A 17500-nucleotide genomic window follows, 5' to 3' on the forward strand; every position below is an offset into this window, starting at 1 on the left:
AATTTTCGTAAAGCCTAAGAGAATATTTTTGTATTTGGGTTCCTCTCTAAATAAGCCTAAGTGAGGTAATAAGTTTTCATAATCGTACGGTCGCCTTGTAAAATTCCCTTACTCCACCATTGTCCTCCTGCGCCAGGTGTGTGTGTGTGTATGTACCAGATGACCTTGAACTGTCAGTCACTGGGCCAAACCATAACAAACCCACATGTATCGAGCTGATTTAATAGACCCTTCCGGTCACGTGCGAAGTAGGCCGAGTAGGGTAATGTAATTTTTTTAAGCACGTGAATTTAGGCGAAAAATGCCTATGCATGGTGGAACTAAGTTTTGCACCTATATCAGGTTGCAGGAAAGGGCTGCTACATCCTTTTTTATGTTGGTGTTATGATTTCACAAGTGTTACAACACTCCCTGAGTTACTGAACCTAACATGTATCAGGACTCTCCTAAAAATACCCTATCACAAGAAAACCAAAAATCCAGCAAACCAGTTCCTTGTGAACAAATCCACGCCCTACGAGGCAAAACCAAAAATTTTCAGGAACGAGCAGACTCTCCCTGAACCAAGCCTTAAGATTCATGCTATAGCTGGCCAAGTCCATGTGTGAATCCGAAACCACATCCTATGAGACAAAAATAAAACCCAGTTCCCTGCGAACAAACCACATCCTATGAGGCGAACCAAAAAACCCCAGACTTTTGGGAATGAGCAAGTGCCCCCCGAACCAAGACCCCAACTGTCATGCTATAGCTGGCCACGACCGTGCGTGAAATAAACTCCAAATTACATCGTTCATCATGAACAACTGAGTCTTATTCAGGCATGTTAAAATTTGTTCATCACGAACAACTGAGTCTTTTAGACATACTGAAACCGTTTCATCACAAATTGTGAGTCGCATTCAGACACACTGAATCTGTTCATTTTGAACAATATTGAGTCTCTTCAGACATACTGAACCTGTTCAGCCGAACAGCCCTGAGTCTTTTAAATATAGTAAAACCAGTTCATCACGAACAAACTTTGGTCTTTCGAGAGAGACACCCCCCCCTCGAAATTAAGTTCAATACAAATCAACTGGAGTTCTCCAAAAACCCACCCCCCCTCTTTCCTCCCAGGTATTGTCCTACTACGCCTGGAATACCAGCACCATGCAAGCAGGGGACTATAAAGCATTGACTGGGCTTAGGAAGGGGCTGGGATTGACAGGACAAACTCTGCTGGACTGGGTTCAAGCAAAGGTAGGTGCTGCCAAGGAGAGGGATAAACTTGCAAAGGAAGAACAAGCTAGGCTAGATAAACTTGCAAAGGAAGAACAAGAAAGAAAGGATAAGAAGGAAGAACAAGCTAGACTAGATAAACTTTCAAAGGAAGAACAAGCTAGAAGGGATAAACTTGCAAAGGAAGAACAAGATAGAAGGGATAAACTTTCAAAGGAAGAACAAGATAGAAGGGATAGGATCGAAAGGGAAGAAAAACAGCGGGCCCATGACCTCCAGATGGCCCAAGCTGGCAATACCAGCTCCTCTCCAGCCCCTGGCGCGTCCGCCCTCACTCAGGCTCGTGCCTTTATGCCCAAGCGGTCCGAGGTTGAGCCCTAGGTGTGGCTCGATCAGGTAGAAAGGGTCCATGGTACATACCCACTCGCTCCCACCAAAATCTCCCTTCTCATGGGAAAACTCCTCAGAGGAAAGGGTCTAATTGTCTTCAATGCCCTCCCTGAGGTGGATCAAGAGAAACTGGTTGAAGTGTGCAAGGCAATCATAAAGGAGTACAAGATCACCCCTGAATGCTGGAGACAATGCTGGAGAGGCCAGATAAAAGAAGCAGGTTAGACCTGGTCTGACTGGGTGTATCAATCAGATAGGGCTCTCTATAAATGGCTAGAGTCCCTGGGAGTCTCCTCCTCTGAGGACATACTCGAGTGGTTCAAGATTGAAAATTTCTTATACTACGTCCCTTCTGCCCTAGCCACCCACATCTGCAGAAAAGCGCCCACGACCCTAGCAAAGTGCTGTCGCCTTGACGACGTGTGGGACGCCCATGCAAGCTCATTGGGATGCAAGAGCTGCCCTCCTTCTTTCACTTCCAGCATCCCTCTGCCCAAGAACGGGCACTCACAGAAGCCTATGGTATGTGGGCACTGCAGAGAAAGCCAGACATCCCACAGATCAGTGCTGAAACGAGCTCCAGGACCTGCCCATGGCGTCTTTCAAACCCCCTTCCGGGAATCTACCACAACAAGTCCCCCCGACTCCTTGGTTACCAAATAACAAGCCTGCACCCTCCACAGGGGCAGTGCCACAAAGAAATTTCAGTCAGAGCTACTGCACTGCTAGCAAGGTTTATGGCCACTCACCCACATAGGCAAAATGCCCTAATAATAAATCAAGTACTCCCAGCCAAGGGTCCCATATATGTGGCACCTCCTCGAGGTAGCTACCCTGCACGCCAGGTCAAGGCATTTGATGACTCTGCCGTGCAAATTTCAACTCATAAGCAAGGAATAAGTTCCTTATTGAGCTAACATTAACGGACACAAACTCGTCACAATTGAAGGTATCAATCAATTTAAAATGATACTCCCTACTGTTCAGTTGAGAGTCACCAGACCTCATAGATCCGAGTCTTTGCCTGTTTCTTTTCCTTACAGTTCTGTAATTTATTCTTTTCCTTTAGCATTTTCCTTTGTTTTTTTCCCTTTGATTGTCCCTCGCATTTATTTTATGCCTTACCAAGGCGCAAATTTTACTTTACTTCCCACTCCGCCAATGCCGAGTGCAATTGATAATACATTCAAAATTTATAAGTCTTATGACTTCTCTCTTATGCGTATAAAAGCATGATACATTTTAAAATCATGTATGCCAAAGCCATTAGGTATTATCATATAAGTCCCAACTTGTCACAGTGCCATTATTGTAGATGTTGGCAGATAATCCTGCCAGAGGAGTCGAGTCCTCTGACTACTTTGAAGCCCTTTGGATTAAAGAACGAACCTAAGCCATTTTCATAGGCTAAAGATTATAATTTCAGCATATTAATCATCATTTTTCTTTAACAGTCATTACTCATTCTGGAATCTGTCATTTGTTTTCTTTGTTATTCCTGCGTAATTTAAGTCCCGAGTCCATGACACGAAAAGCCCGTGTAGTTTACATATTTGTCTGTCCTTCATTGTACTTAGCTTCGTGCCCGTAGGCACCCTTGACCTCAGTGCCACATTTGGCACTGCCATTGACTCAAGTAACATGGCAACACCTAACCAAAGACCATGTATACTTCATTGTAATGTCTCATCAAGGCAAACTAACTGCATGTCTTTGACTGTAATAATTACTGCTGAGAGTTAAGTGCTTGATTATTTTAAGATTTACCTTAAGGAAAGCACTTTAAGTTATTGTATTTTAATATTTACGATACCTGTCTCATGTTTGTAACAGTCCGTGTTCTAAAATAACAGTAGCTTATGATTTATTGTATTTTAAATGATTTACTCATATTTCTTTTTTAAGATTTACCTTGAGGAAATCACCTAAAGTTAGTATATTTTAACATTTACTATAACTTCTTCATACTTGTAACAGTTCCTGTTCCTTCATATTTGTAATAGTTCCTGTTCTAAAATAACAATAGCTTTTGATTTATTGTATTTTAATAATTACAGTTATTTGCTCACATTTCCTTAACAAATTCCTATTTAAGAGTAACAGTAATTTAATGTTAAAGCAATTTCTTTTACTCTGCAATTAACGTAAAATATTGAATTCTTTGTCAAGTAAATTTTTCAAATATCTCGTATGAAGCAGAGAAATTTAGGTTAAGAAAAATACATAAGTGCCATTAAAGAGGGAATTAGATTAATGTAAAGCATTTGTCAGTTGAACCTTGGATTGGTAGACATTTGCACCTGAGTGAAGGTGCGAGATGTCAACTTGGGCAGGGAGTTGCTATATCTTCCCAAGCATCCAAGATACCAAAAGCTTAATATAAAATCCAGAAATAAGAAATACAGGGCATTGCTTAGCACTGCCTGACAAGGAAGGGCAAAAGGAATATTGGTCCCTTCTTAAATCCTTTAATTGCATTCTGTTTACCTCTCCCAATTTCTCTCTTTGAATATGTGACTGTTGAGAAGTCCCTTTGTTTCAGAGCACGATGCCGTGAGGAGATCAATTTCTGGCCGGAAGCAGAATAGAGCCGGGGATACAGATTAAGAGAGGTGCAGGCCCGTAAGAACACATGGAATTAACTGACCATGTGGTGACCCCAAATCAAATGATGCGCACGCATGGAGGAGCAACACAGCTCCATCTGAACAAGGAAGCATCATAATCCCTGAACCGAGGCCTTAAAAGGCCTTACTTAAGGAACGAGACATTAGAGACATATCTGGATGCAGGCGAGTACCTTTTGCATTCCTGCCTCCTTCAGAGTGCTGTGCCCCTACCACGAGGCCCATCTTGTAGGGCCTTAGTCTTCTTACCAGTGAAGCCCCTTAAGTCTTCCTCCACCACCAGGTCTATGCTGAGGCCACCTCTTCTACAAATTAAAGTGATCTGTTACAAGGGCTCCTTTCATTCAGTCACACCATTTTAATTCACTCACTGACCTTCCTACTTTGTTTTTAAGTGCCAGTATTTTCAGGACTTATTATCAACTAAAAAATTCCCCTTCGGTAACATATATGAAAATATATTATTTCCGAGGTAGAGCGAATTGGATATTAAAGGACATTTGTAGCTTAATGCTTGTATATGAATCACGGTGATGTGATAAAAATTCATTCATAATATGGCTGCGTGCGACAAACGCACTACATGGTCAGCATGGCAGAGGTGGGTTGATATCGATTCTAAATACAAATACCTGAGTTCGACGGGGATTTGTAGGTGGGAATCGGTATCAACTTATACCTCACTTGTTGGCCGTGTGGGTAAAGGTGTCGCTGTAGTCCTGAGTTCTTTTCTTTCGTGGTTCGAGCCCACGGGATGACAAACTTATTATCAACTAAAAAATTCCCCTTCAGTAACATATATGAAAATATATTATTTCCGAGGTAGAGCGAATTGGATATTAAAGGATGTTTGTAGCTTAATGCTTGTATATGAATCACGGTGATGTGATAAAAATTCATTCATAATATGGCTGCGTGCGACAAACGCACTACATGGTCAGCATGGCAGAGGTTGGTTGATATCGATTCTGAATACAAATACATGAGTTCAACGGGATTTGTAGGTGGGAATCGGTATCCCTCACTTGTTGGCCGTGTGGGTAAAAAGGCGCCACTGTAGTCCTGAGTTCTTGTCTTCCGTGGTTCGAGACCACGGGACGACGAACTTATTATCAACCAAAAAATTCCCCTTCAGTAACACATATGAAAATATTTCCGAGGTAGAGCGAATTGGATATTAAAGGGCGTTTGTAGCTTAATGCTTGTAAATGAATCACGGAGATGTGATAAAGTTCATTCATATATATATATATATATATATATATATATATATATATATATATATATATATATATATATATATATATATATATATATATATATATGTTACAGTGCATATACATTTATATTAATTGTATACACTGAGGAGGGGCTAGGAAGAAGGAGAAGAAGACGTAGAAAGTGCTGGCTAAATGTAGTGAAAGAGAAATTGGAGGGATAGTCCTCAACAACCAGGAAGCTTGACAAGGCAAAGTAGAGGTGAATGACTCAGTGTAACGTGGGGAGCTCAGTATAGTGGGGCAGATAACAGAAAAGTCATGCAAATGTTGATACAAGCATCAAATTTGGCACAAGTGTCCTCCAAGGTGTACTAATCAAATCTGCCCGATTGTCCAATTGAAAATCCAAGATGGCAGCCATTTTCAAGATGGCTGCCAAAATAACCACCCGAAGTAGATGTTTTGCTTAGAAATATTTGTAGTTGTCTGATTTGCATGATCTAAGTGTGGATTCCTATGTTTTGAAGCCTGCTGAACTAAATTTTCCTGTTTAATAAGCACTCTGAGACATATTTCTCAAGATGACCACCAAGATGTTTGTCTTTCTTTACATAAGTTTTGTCCCTGTTAGTACATTTTCAAAGTTATGCACACCGTGCTGCTGTTTCTCGATCTGCTGCTGTTCACATATGCAGCTGCAGAGTGATGTACAGGGAAGCTCTGCCTGAGAGCACTTGCATCTTCCTTTGCAAACCTTCTTACAGGAGCACTTTGTCTATTCTTGACAGCTTGCTGCAATCGGTGGTAGTGTTGTCCAGTGCATCTGCCATGATTCTCCGTTCTGTGTGCACCCCCATTCAGCTGGACTGCTCATGTGTGGATTACAGTGGGTTGCCTGGCCCCAGATGATCCCAGCATGGTAGGCTACATGCTTTGCATGTTCTCTGAGGGCTGCTTGTGTTGGTGGAATTGAGTTGTATACAGCAAAGACTATGTCCACCCGCTTGTACCGAGCACCATAGGACTCCACCTTTGGGATGATGTCTTCTTTGGCATAGTCATTGAAGTACGTGGAGGTGAGGCATTGATAAGTGCTGAGCCGTCAATTATGATTGTATCTCCCTTTGGTTCTCCCACCGGGACATTCACTTGCGCTTCAAGAATTTCAACCAGCTGTGACTTCTGACACGTATGAAGCTTGCCGCTGTCACTGAGAGATGCAGGGTATGGCTGATTCCCGTGCTTGAAGAGTTCTTGCAAGTCACACTGTCTGTTCTGGCTTGAGATGAACAGTTGCGAGAATAACTAACAGTCATCTTTTAGGACTTTCTTTAGAAATTCCCTCAGTCTGTTCTTGTTTGAAGAATGAAACGGTTCTTCTTGATTGGGTGATAGAAAAGACTTTCAGCTTCATCCTCTAGCCCTTTCATAAATGATAGGAACTGCTCTTTGCCTCGCTGGTGATGTGTAGCTAGAGTTGGGTCTGCAATGTTCTTTGTATATAACACCGTCAGGTCTGCTGATTCTTGGAATGGGTTACCCATCTCCTGCATCACTGCAGAAAGTGATTTCACCTTTTCAAAGAAAGATTTCTGGGCACTCGGTGTCAGCTCGTGGTGTCTGCTGCTGTATGTGGCATCCTTCATACCAGACATGGCCTCGTATCCAGCTAGTAGACGACTAACTTCAGGTTCAGCGACCATCCACCTACGAAGTGCTGACAAGTCTTCTGTCAACCCAATTGCTCCTCCATCACCTTTGATCACTGCATTATTGTGCTTGTGCGTCTGATCAGTCGTCATGCCAGAGAATTCTCTTCTCGACTTGTGGATGACGAAGTTACCATTGTGAAATTCCTTGGCCACATCTGGATGTTGTTGTTCGAGTGACATCATATCTCGGAGGTGAATATTGATCCACCGGGCATAGTTAACATTGCTATTTGCAAAGAAGTAAGGCCCCAGTTCTGAAAGTGCTTCACGGTACAAGTTGAAGTCTCCTTCTCTGAATAAGCAGATGAGGGTGAATATCGTGAGTTCCATGTCCAGCACCAGACTCCAGGGTGAAACTGTGGACTCTTTCTTCCGTTTTTCACCAATCCTCAAAGGTTATTTCTGATGTGCTAGACTCTTCAGAGCAGAAATCATGATATGCCTTCTTCATCAGTTTGTACAAGCTGCTTGCTGTAATCTGATGTGCTTATCTTGTCTTTGCGACACTGGATGCATACAGGTAAGACTCTGATGTACCAGATGAGGCCACCCCTGCTTCAACAATGGCACTGGTCCACCCACTGTCTCGTAGTAATGTTCCTATCGATCTCAGTGAAGCCATTTCTATATGAAGGCCTCCAAATATGACAACAAACTTGTCCTCTCCATATTCTTGCCACTTCCACTGTATTTGTTTCGCCAGAGCATACAACGGTTGGTCAGCAACAATTACAGGTGTCTGCTGTGGGTTCAAAAAAGCCACTGTATCACGGACTTCTCCATGGCATGCTTGATAGTTGCAACAGAGTGTGCCTGGTCTCGCCACATAGGCATCATTGCCGATATGCTCACTTCAAATGGACGGCTCCTTTTCTGTGTTGCATGATATGCTGGCCATGTGATGCTGACTGCATCAGCCACATTCTCAGTGAGGAAGACTCCCTCCAACCAAGAATATTCTTCTTTCAAATGTGACCTGATCGACTCTGGTGCTGGTAAGGATTGGCTTGCAACTGGAGGAGGATTGGGTTTTTTGGTGATGTATGCTGGTCAAATATTGGTGTATGCTTCTGGAAGCTCTGGAACTTTTTTAACCTTCATTTTTTACTTTATATCTAAGTTGAGGGGCTCACGTTCATCACCAGGATTTCCCGTGTTTGGATGCTGGAAAATGGACACACTTGTACCATGTAAAGATGTTTCAGCTGTGGTCACAGTCGGATTATGATCGATGTTGTCAGCTACTCCAGTTATGAACAAATTCTTTCTCAAGACTGGGGACAGATTACTCCATCTTTCACATACTGTGCAACAACTGCTTCTCCTAACTGTGCTGAGATTTGTAGGACTTGGTCATATGATATGCTGAGCCCTTTCTCATGGAGTATTTCAATTATTTGTCTCTTCCTCGTCTTGGCAAACACATACAGGCCCATGTAGACTGCAAAATGTGGCTCCCGGTCCTTGGAATGCCTGTGGACATCCATTCCTTCCTTGTATTTGGCGAAGCAGTTGTACCATAGAAGTTATGATATAGCAAAGTCTGATTTTGACGCTCCATGATGGAGTTGGGACTTGATGTCTGCACCATGTTCAATCATGCATACAAACTGAAGCAGTGATGGTGGCACAGCCTGTTCTAAGTCTTTGTAATGAAAATAGCTGCTGAAATTCAACTTCTGACGGAGCATGTCTTGTCTTATTATCCCAGCGGCTCTTACTAGATGGATCACCTCACCATAATGGGATGCTTCTGATAGGATTGAACCTACATCAGTTTCAACAGCCAACAGAACTTGTCGTCCTTGACGATTAGCTTGCAGCTATGGAATGCGCAAAAGCAGCTGATCCTTGAGTCAAGTAGGATGAACTTCAGGCGAGTCAACACCAAGCTGTACCAGCCTCTACTTGTAAAGCTTGGTCAAATCAGCAAGCTTGAAAATCGGTGGCCTCTCACTGGCATTTTTCATCTCGCAGATGTAGGTGACTAGTTCAGAGAAAGCAATTGGATATGCATCCTTCCAGTGTTCCTGTGCTTTTTCTTGCTCCTGCACCTTGGGTATGCCCGTTCTCGGTTATACAATGCCCCAAACAGCCAGGGGTGATATTTCACGTTTTGGGCTATGACATCTCCTGCACTTAGTTTGGCGAGAAGTTTTGTATCACTGAGTGTTTTGGCATATTCATTTATTCTCCTGTTCACTTGCATTGTCATTGCTTCTCTAAGCTTCCCTCCTTCAGTTTTGCAGAAGAAGCATTCTTTTGTTTTAGTTTCTTGGAGCTTTTGTGGAATCTTACTTCTAATGCCTTCATCACTAGTACCTACATAACTTGCTCTTTTTCAGCTCGGTGTAACTTTGTGTTGTTGAACAGAAGCCTGCAACTCTCATGATATTGTGCCTTATTTTTTCTCAACGTTTCCTCTATCCCAGAATCTTCGTCAAGTCTTGCAGGGTCTAGCTTGATTGGTAGCGCATTGATTGAGTGAAACAGAGGAATATTCTTTGCCAGATTCGTATATCCATCATCCCCCGTCTTCTGGCGGAATTGGTCTGGGGAGATTTTAGATCTTATTTCTTAACCTCCTGACATAGGCAACACTTGGTCCAGTCTGTTTTCCATAATCATCCAGTATAGCTCACATCCATGATTACGATGACGTTCAGGGTCAAGGGTTTATCCTTTTACCACCCTGTACATGTAATAGTATAACAGGCCTCTTATGTCCTGTAATATACAATAGGTGCTTTCCTGTATGGGATACAACTAGGTTCTTGCACTGTGCCATACACCTAGTCTGATCGTTCATCCAGTGTCATAAGTCCTGTGTGATCTGTACACCATCCAGATAACTAAAACCCTGTTATCCTTGGTTCGGCTCTCCCGCGCTGGCACGTCCTATCCATTCAGGTGCGGCTGCCTAACTGATTTGGGGTTGATTAGGCAGCATTTGGGATACTAGTAGGTTGTTGCAGTATGATGCCAACATAAATTTCCTACTTAGCTGACACTGAACCCCATGTTGAGTTTCACAGCAGTGATGTCACCAATGTGCCTTGGTAGTGCCCGACAATCACTCCTTTAATGCAGTGCCTTAACGATGTTATAAACTAGAAAATATACATCAGCAGGCTTAAAAACATAGGAATCCACTCTTATATCATGCAATTCGGACAACTACAAATATTTCTAAGCAAAACATCAACTTCGGGTGGTTATTTTGACGGCCATCTTGAAAAATGGCCGCCATTTTGGATTTTCAGTTGGTTAATCAGGCAGATTTTAAATTAGTATCCCTTGGAGAAAATTTGTGCCAAATTTGATGCTTGTATCATCATTTGCACGATTCTTCTAAAAAATTACTATTATCTGCCCCACTAATAAGCCACTGATGATGAGGCTAGTATTAATTTTTTCGGCACAGGAGATATATCTGTGATTCACCAATTAAACTGGAAATGTATCATTGATATTGTCTTATTTTTCTAGGGAGACACCCGTTATGGGAAAGGTCTTATTTTATCTCATGAGTTGCCCTTAGTGGCAACGGCTAAGTTTGCAAGTGTATGTCGTTCCTATATTGAACTCAAAATAATTATATATATTCATCATCACCGTAGTGTAGCTATGGTCATAATGTGAAAATGGTTAAGAAAATACTGTGGAAATTAACCCCATTGGCGTAAACGGCGGATTAATTGAAACTTGGTATAAGATAACTTTTCTCAGTGGAATCTTATTTTTTAAATGACTGAATGCAAAGTCTTTAAATACTAAGGGAATTTCAGCTGTATTTTAATTTTATACTATTTTTAAACTGATTGCTTATGAAATGTCTTTAAATATCAAAGTGTAACTACACATTTTAAAATGGATTGTACTCTATAAAATAGCCGAGACAAGAATAACTGAATGAGTAGATGCACTGTTACCGATTTACCCACCTATATCTCCATCTTTTCCTGTTGGTCCAGATTTCACCCCAGTCACCAAAAAGAGCAGTGCAGTGATCCAGAGCCACTTCATTTCCTGTAAAGGAAGGGACAATTTATTACTTACAGTACGGTACATTGTTACACTTCAAAGCAAAGAAAGAAACCGTTGTTGATCTTGTTTGAATTTGGTATTGTTTGGCTGGTAAAGTCTTTCGGTGTGTTGTATTACTTAAATGTGTGTGATAGTCAAGATGTTAACATACCTGTCATTTAGAAATTTGCATTTAGTGAGCATGATGTGAAGCCTTGTGTATTGAAACTATACATGGTGTCAATGAAAGAAATCTGGTGTCACCTGTGGTCCGGAGTGCAGTTTTGCTAAATTAACACCACGGAATAACCTTTAATTAACCAATAACCTTCAATGCTTTTGTAATAATAAAGTTAATTATCTCTGAGTCAGGTTAAGTTTATGAAAACATACGTTACTTCAGCAGTCATCAAATATCTCCAAATTGGATAACCGGGGATGAGGACAGATGGCTGCAGCTCTGACCTGGCGTTGGTCTTGTTTTTGACTGCACCACTCCATTCAGGTTTTTCTGTTAGGTTTTTGGTTTGTTTATTTTATTTTTTTAGGGACAAATGTCATGATTTCTATTTCTACACTTGGAATATGCCAAGGTGTTTGTGGCCTGTTTCCAGATGATTGGGACCAGTTGTGTGAAGGTGTAATGTCATGAGAGTAATACTAGATTCCTAGAGGTAATGGCGTTAGTGTGAATTTACGGACAATTTGTAATCCTTATTGTAAAAACCATCTAATACTTATTCCTAAATTAAGTTCGTATTGAGTAGTGAGATTTGTGAATTTCTTTTTAAATTACTTATAAAGGATGAAAGTGAATAGACGATATGTTTGCCCTTTTTTAATATCATTCCCCCAAAATTCAGAAGCATTAGGAAGTGCCATCTTTAAGCTGTCATGCTTACATGAATGCAAGTTATATCCGAAAATAGGCGGAGTTTTCCCTGTCATATCAAGGCTAACAGGGTTTAAAACTTCCTACCTTAGGGGCTGGAACAACAAACACCATGCAAGGCGTGATCTGTCTAAATTTATTTTTTTACTTTTCAATAAGTGGGCTCTTCTTTCTGTATTTCCCGTTACCTCGACTTTCTTCTTCCTAATGAATACCATATTCTTTGGAAGCTTTGGAAGCTTGAATTTCAAACCAATGGCCCCTGTGGGCTTGTTCCATGTGAACAGGTTTCATCTTCTGAATTATAATAATAATAATATGACTAAATCCTAGTGCATGGTGGGCATGTTCACGTAAGGTTGTAAAGATTAAGATGTAAACGTAAGTGAAAATAGACCAATAAAAGCTCCACACGCAGAATACTTTAGTTCCAGAATGGCAGAATAAGAAGGATCTCAGTGGGAATCCTTATTTCTAGTACTGTAAAATGCTGGACCTAGTTTTTCATGTCTTTGTAGTGCATCTTATCCAAAAGAATTTGTATATTTATCCATATTTGTATTCTTATACAAATATTAAAGTTTTTGCAACATGTGAAGCTAACACACATATGCATATAATTATATATTTGAACAGTCGTGTGTTTCGACGGCACTTCCATACCTGTACCTTCTTTGCTCCACGTATTCAGCTCTTTCTAAGTCTTCCACTCTTCTTTCCACCTAAAACGTCAGACATACATACACTCTTCACAGCCTACTGTCCTCCGTTCTTTCTCCATAAACAAGCCACCTTAAAACTCGGTAATGTATTTTTCCACCTACACTGATGATTTAGCACTTTTCACACCGTTCAGCCCTTTCTCCACAAAAACAACAAAACAAATTCATGTCTACAACTGTAGCTTTTGTTTTATTATTTACATTGATCATCCATACTTGACTTTTATAAATGGAGGTTTCTTTAATAAACCCTTACGGAATTCCAGTGTTTCATGTATAAAACACAACATTTCTTTTCCAGTCGTTCCAATGTGATGTGCCGCCTTCCTTTCTTCACTTACTGTGCTATTCATCTTTTCTCTCATCCGTCCGTAATCCATTACGTTTACTCACAAATGTCTATCAGAATTGACCTCCTTCGTCCTTCGGCACCTGAGCAAAAAATTCTCTGCCTCCATTTTTCTGACTTTCTTACTAACATTCATATTCAGATTTGCCCTTTAGGACTTTCATCAGTTTTAGCAGCTTGTAGATATATAGAGTATTATACATGTATGTAGTGTGTATATATATATATATATATATATATATATATATATATATATATATATATATATATATATATATATATATATATATATATATACACACATACATACATACATACATACATACGTACATACATATATAAATACATATATATGTGTGTGTGTGTGTGTGTAGAAAAGGTCCACAGTAATATACATAAATAGCAAAGCGAAATGTTTGTAAAACTGCAGTATATACAAAGCCTATGGTTTTCGTTTCCTAGTGTGAGTCGATCACTTCCACAGAAGGATGAACGAAAGGTATGGGCTTTTGTATATATGTATTTATTTACAAATACATTTCGCTTTCGCTATCCTAATCAAGTATATCACTGTGGTTCCTTCTGTACATAACTGAGAAGCACGATACTGTGTTTTAAATTTTTGTATATATATATATATATATATATATATATATATATATATATATATATATATATATATATATATGAAAACCGAAAACCATTCCCCACAGCCCACTTTACTATATTATCGATGCAGAGCTGAAGGCGGCGTTCAGCCACTGCCATCCTTGTTGCTGCAAAGGATATCGAAAGGTCAGTAACAAGAAAGGGTGTGTTTTATTTATGGGGGAATTATTTAGATACCTCATTGATTGCTAAGGCGAACAAGGATACACTCAAAACACTTCCGTGTGGCACTCCTTGGGTGAACACATCTGACATTGTTGCTCCAACTTGAACATGAAATAACCTATTTTTTAAAAATGCCTTGGTAAAGGGGCAAATTGCCTTTCAGGTTACATTCGTAAAGAACCCTCGGGATTCCATATCTCCCTGTCGTATCACAAGCCTTCTCTAGATCAAAGAAAACAGTGACGTGATGCTGCTTCCTCTCCAGGACTTTCTCCAGCCAACTTCTGTTAATGCTTTTTGCCTATGCTTTACCCTTCCTTATTTCTTTGATATTCCCATCTTAGCTTTCATCTGCAGGTTGCACTATCTCAGATTGCCCATTCTTCATCTGTCAACTTGGATGAATTGAAGACCTCCAAAGTATTATATGAGTATGGTTTTGGACTTTTCATTTTTAATAATGTTTTGGATTTTCATTGGATGTTTCATCAAACTCACCTTGGAAAGTTCACACACTTCGTAATAGCAGAGCTTCCCATAAGATTTTATGCATCATTTCGATGTTTAAAGTTAATTTCTGGATCTGATTTCAAAATGCTTTATGTTGGATTAATTGGTGCTGGTTTGAGATATTATAGTTGCATTTGAGGTGCTCCACTTTATCTCCCTCTAGGAAAGGGTTTATTTCAAGGCCAATCATTTGATCAGAATGGGATTTAATCTAAGACCATTCTTTTAATCCGATTAGGATTTAAGCTAAGACCATTCTTTTAATCCGAGTAGGATTTAATGTAAGGCCATTCGTTTGATGAGAGTTGGATTTACTTAATCTGAGGCAATGCATTTTACCAGAGTAGGATGTAATGCAAGGCCATTCACTTGTTCAGAGAAGGATTTTATTTAAAACCATTCATGCAATCAGCGTAGGATTTAATCTAAGACAGTATCTTGCTAGAGCAGGATTTACACTAGTTCACTCATTTAATCAGAGAAGGATTTAATCTGAGGCGATATATTTGATCAGGTCCATCGCTTGATCCTCCTCCTGTAACGTTTTGGTCTCTGTTCTGTTGAGCTCAAGAGGAAAGTTCCTCCTAATATCAGGCTCCCTCTTAACACCCTGCCTGGTTACTAATTCCTACGTTCACATTAAGGACATTGATAATTCTCTGACTGCATGGTTCACTGGCGGCTTATTTTAAATCATTCCCAAGCTTTAAAATTCTACTGCTGACTCTATTATTACTTGCTTTTTTAGGTAGGGCTGTTTCTGTCTTTGACATTAAGTCCTAATTGTGATGCTTTCTTTAGGTCTAGCGTAGAGAAGGGCATTTGTCCTTTCACATATAGATTTAGAAAATAAATCCTAACTAGTGCCCATTCACTTACTTTCTTCTTGTCATAAGGAGAATTGATGCATTATGCAACTGGTGTGGAAAAGAAGTAAGTTTGGCTCACCAAGAATATGGGCAAGAATGGCTGGTATTATGCAAGGTGTGCAGCCCAGCTATGTGAATCCTCAGGCACTGTGTAAATACTTATGTAGTCTTTTATGATCTTTGTGACTGAGTTAGGAACATTTGCCTTTTACTCGAGAGCCTTTGTTGCTGTCCAATTTGAGACAGAAATTTATTCATATTGCCACCTTATTGTGTTGATTTCTGGTGGCTTTTGTGAGCATAAGCTTTAGAATGTATCTAGGTATACCCGTTAGTCATGTATACATTTTTTAAAATGCATTGTACTTCAAAGGAATATATACATCACCGATTTCCGGAGAATGCGCCGTAACCATTTGGGATATAATCTGTCGTATTTGGAAAACTTTATGTACGGTAACTACTCTGTGGAGAGCAAATTCTTGCCTCACATTTTGCGCTTGAATTGGCTAGGGCCAACGTTGGGATTATCTCACATTCAGAATTTTATCATGCAATAAATGATGGTAACCAGCTGGTGTCGTGACGCACATAGTTCTATAATAAATAAGATAAGTTTTTCTTCGTTTGCTTACCTCCGCGAATCCTCCTCCTAAGTAGGCACAGTCAACAGTGGCACAGTGTCAGCAACTCGTGCAATGGAGACGTTTTCTCTTGGGGCACTATTCAAGGAGACGCGTATCCCTATTTATAGTTATTGGGAATGTTTATCAGAACCCATTTTTCCTCTACCTTGTTTCTCACGATATCCTCGTTCAGCCCCCTCCTTTTTTTTTTCTGTCTTATCTGTTCTTCTCTTTCGTGATGTGGTTGAGCATTTTAGATTCGATAGCAGTTTTTCAAGCTGGGATTTTTCACGTGCGTACCTGTACCTGAATACTGCGTATGTGAAATAATTTTTTACAGATTGTTGGGATCTGTTTATGGAATACGAAGGTGGACTATATGTAAGTCAAACATTTTTCAGATACCTGTTTTATTTTTTAATTTTATTTCATTTCTGTTTTAGTATGTCTCAGTACAGCCTAAAAGAGATCGAAAAATTCCTTTATTATTCCAGGAAGAAGAAAAAATAAACTTTTTGGACGTTATATTATTATTATTATTATTTCCTAAACCGTAAATACATGGACTTTTCAGCCAAGTGCATTAGTAGCACTAATAGAAAAATAATTCAGTTGCAACTTACGTTAAGTCTCCCGTTTTTTCGCTTTTTTTTGCCTTCAAGGTCATTATGGAAATGCCTTCGTCTTCATCACATACCGCGTTTTCACTGTTTTTTTTTTTTATCTCCAAAACTTTTAAATTGTAGTTTTTTTGGGGGGGCCGGGTTAAAGGGCTCTAGATTAACTGTCGCCCAAGGTATGAAAATGCTTCGTAACATTTTCATACTGGTCAGATAACACAATTATTAATGAGATTATTTAGTGCAGTTACTCGATATATTTACTGTTGGCGTGTATATCGAGTGCAGAGAAATTTTGTTGTGTGTAGAAAGTAATAAATTTTGGTCGCTGAAGAAGAGGAGTTTGTCTGTCATCGTTCGAAGAGGGTTGGCGAATTCTAGGTTTTCGGTAGAATTTGTGCTGCTGTAATTTTCCAAGTTTTAGATACAAAGCTGCTTTTTAGTTTTCGCAATCAAATAATGGAAGTGTTTTTGTATTTTCCTTTGTCACATATTGAACCATTACACTAGAGTTCACAGATTTCCTGAACAATTGTTTTAACAGAAGTCTCCGATCACTTGTACAAAAGAAGGTCTGTCTGTGATCAGCCCAAAATCTTCTTGTGTATCTTTGGGTGCAGACGACAGTAAAACAATTTCCTCTTTCCAGCCCTTCCTTGCTCCCAAACATTATTCAGCAAACAAAATGTTAGAAGTTGGTAAAAGCACTGAATTGACAAAAAATGCAAGCAAGCCATTCGTTGGTGGCTGCTGTGGGAGTTTAGGTTTTTTGTCGCGTGTTAGCCGCTGAAGTGGCATGGTTGGTGTTCGAGAACTTTTGTCTCCTCAGCATAACTTCATGAGTTTCAATTTTCAAGGCCAAAGCGTCTTCCTTATTCAAGA

At 39.9% G+C, this 17500-nt stretch overlaps 3 protein-coding genes across 4 annotated transcripts in view; 1 reads left to right on the forward strand and 2 right to left on the reverse strand.

Moving 5' to 3' along the window:
* The window catches only part of LOC136832623 (uncharacterized), a 43424-nt gene extending 27296 nt beyond the window's left edge, over positions 1–16128 (reverse strand). Inside the window, exons 1-2 of the mRNA XM_067093870.1 lie at positions 16008–16128; positions 11115–11199 (exon numbers count right to left, since the gene is read on the reverse strand). Coding sequence (XP_066949971.1) covers positions 11115–11196 — 82 coding nt within the window. The 5' untranslated portion in view covers positions 11197–11199; positions 16008–16128. The remainder of the gene's footprint in view (positions 1–11114; positions 11200–16007) is intronic.
* LOC136832625 (zinc finger protein 665-like) overlaps positions 1–17500 on the forward strand; it is a 184673-nt gene that overhangs the window by 96984 nt on the left and 70189 nt on the right. The gene's annotated exons all lie outside the window — the stretch shown is intronic.
* LOC136832624 (uncharacterized) overlaps positions 16511–17500 on the reverse strand; it is a 27106-nt gene continuing 26116 nt past the window's right edge. The window contains exon 7 of the transcript XR_010851268.1: positions 16511–17500. This exon is cut by the window's right edge and continues 729 nt beyond it. The gene's annotated coding sequence lies outside the window, so the exon portion shown is untranslated.

Source organism: Macrobrachium rosenbergii, chromosome 50 (genome assembly GCF_040412425.1).
Source record: "Macrobrachium rosenbergii isolate ZJJX-2024 chromosome 50, ASM4041242v1, whole genome shotgun sequence".
NCBI lineage: Eukaryota > Metazoa > Arthropoda > Malacostraca > Decapoda > Palaemonidae > Macrobrachium > Macrobrachium rosenbergii.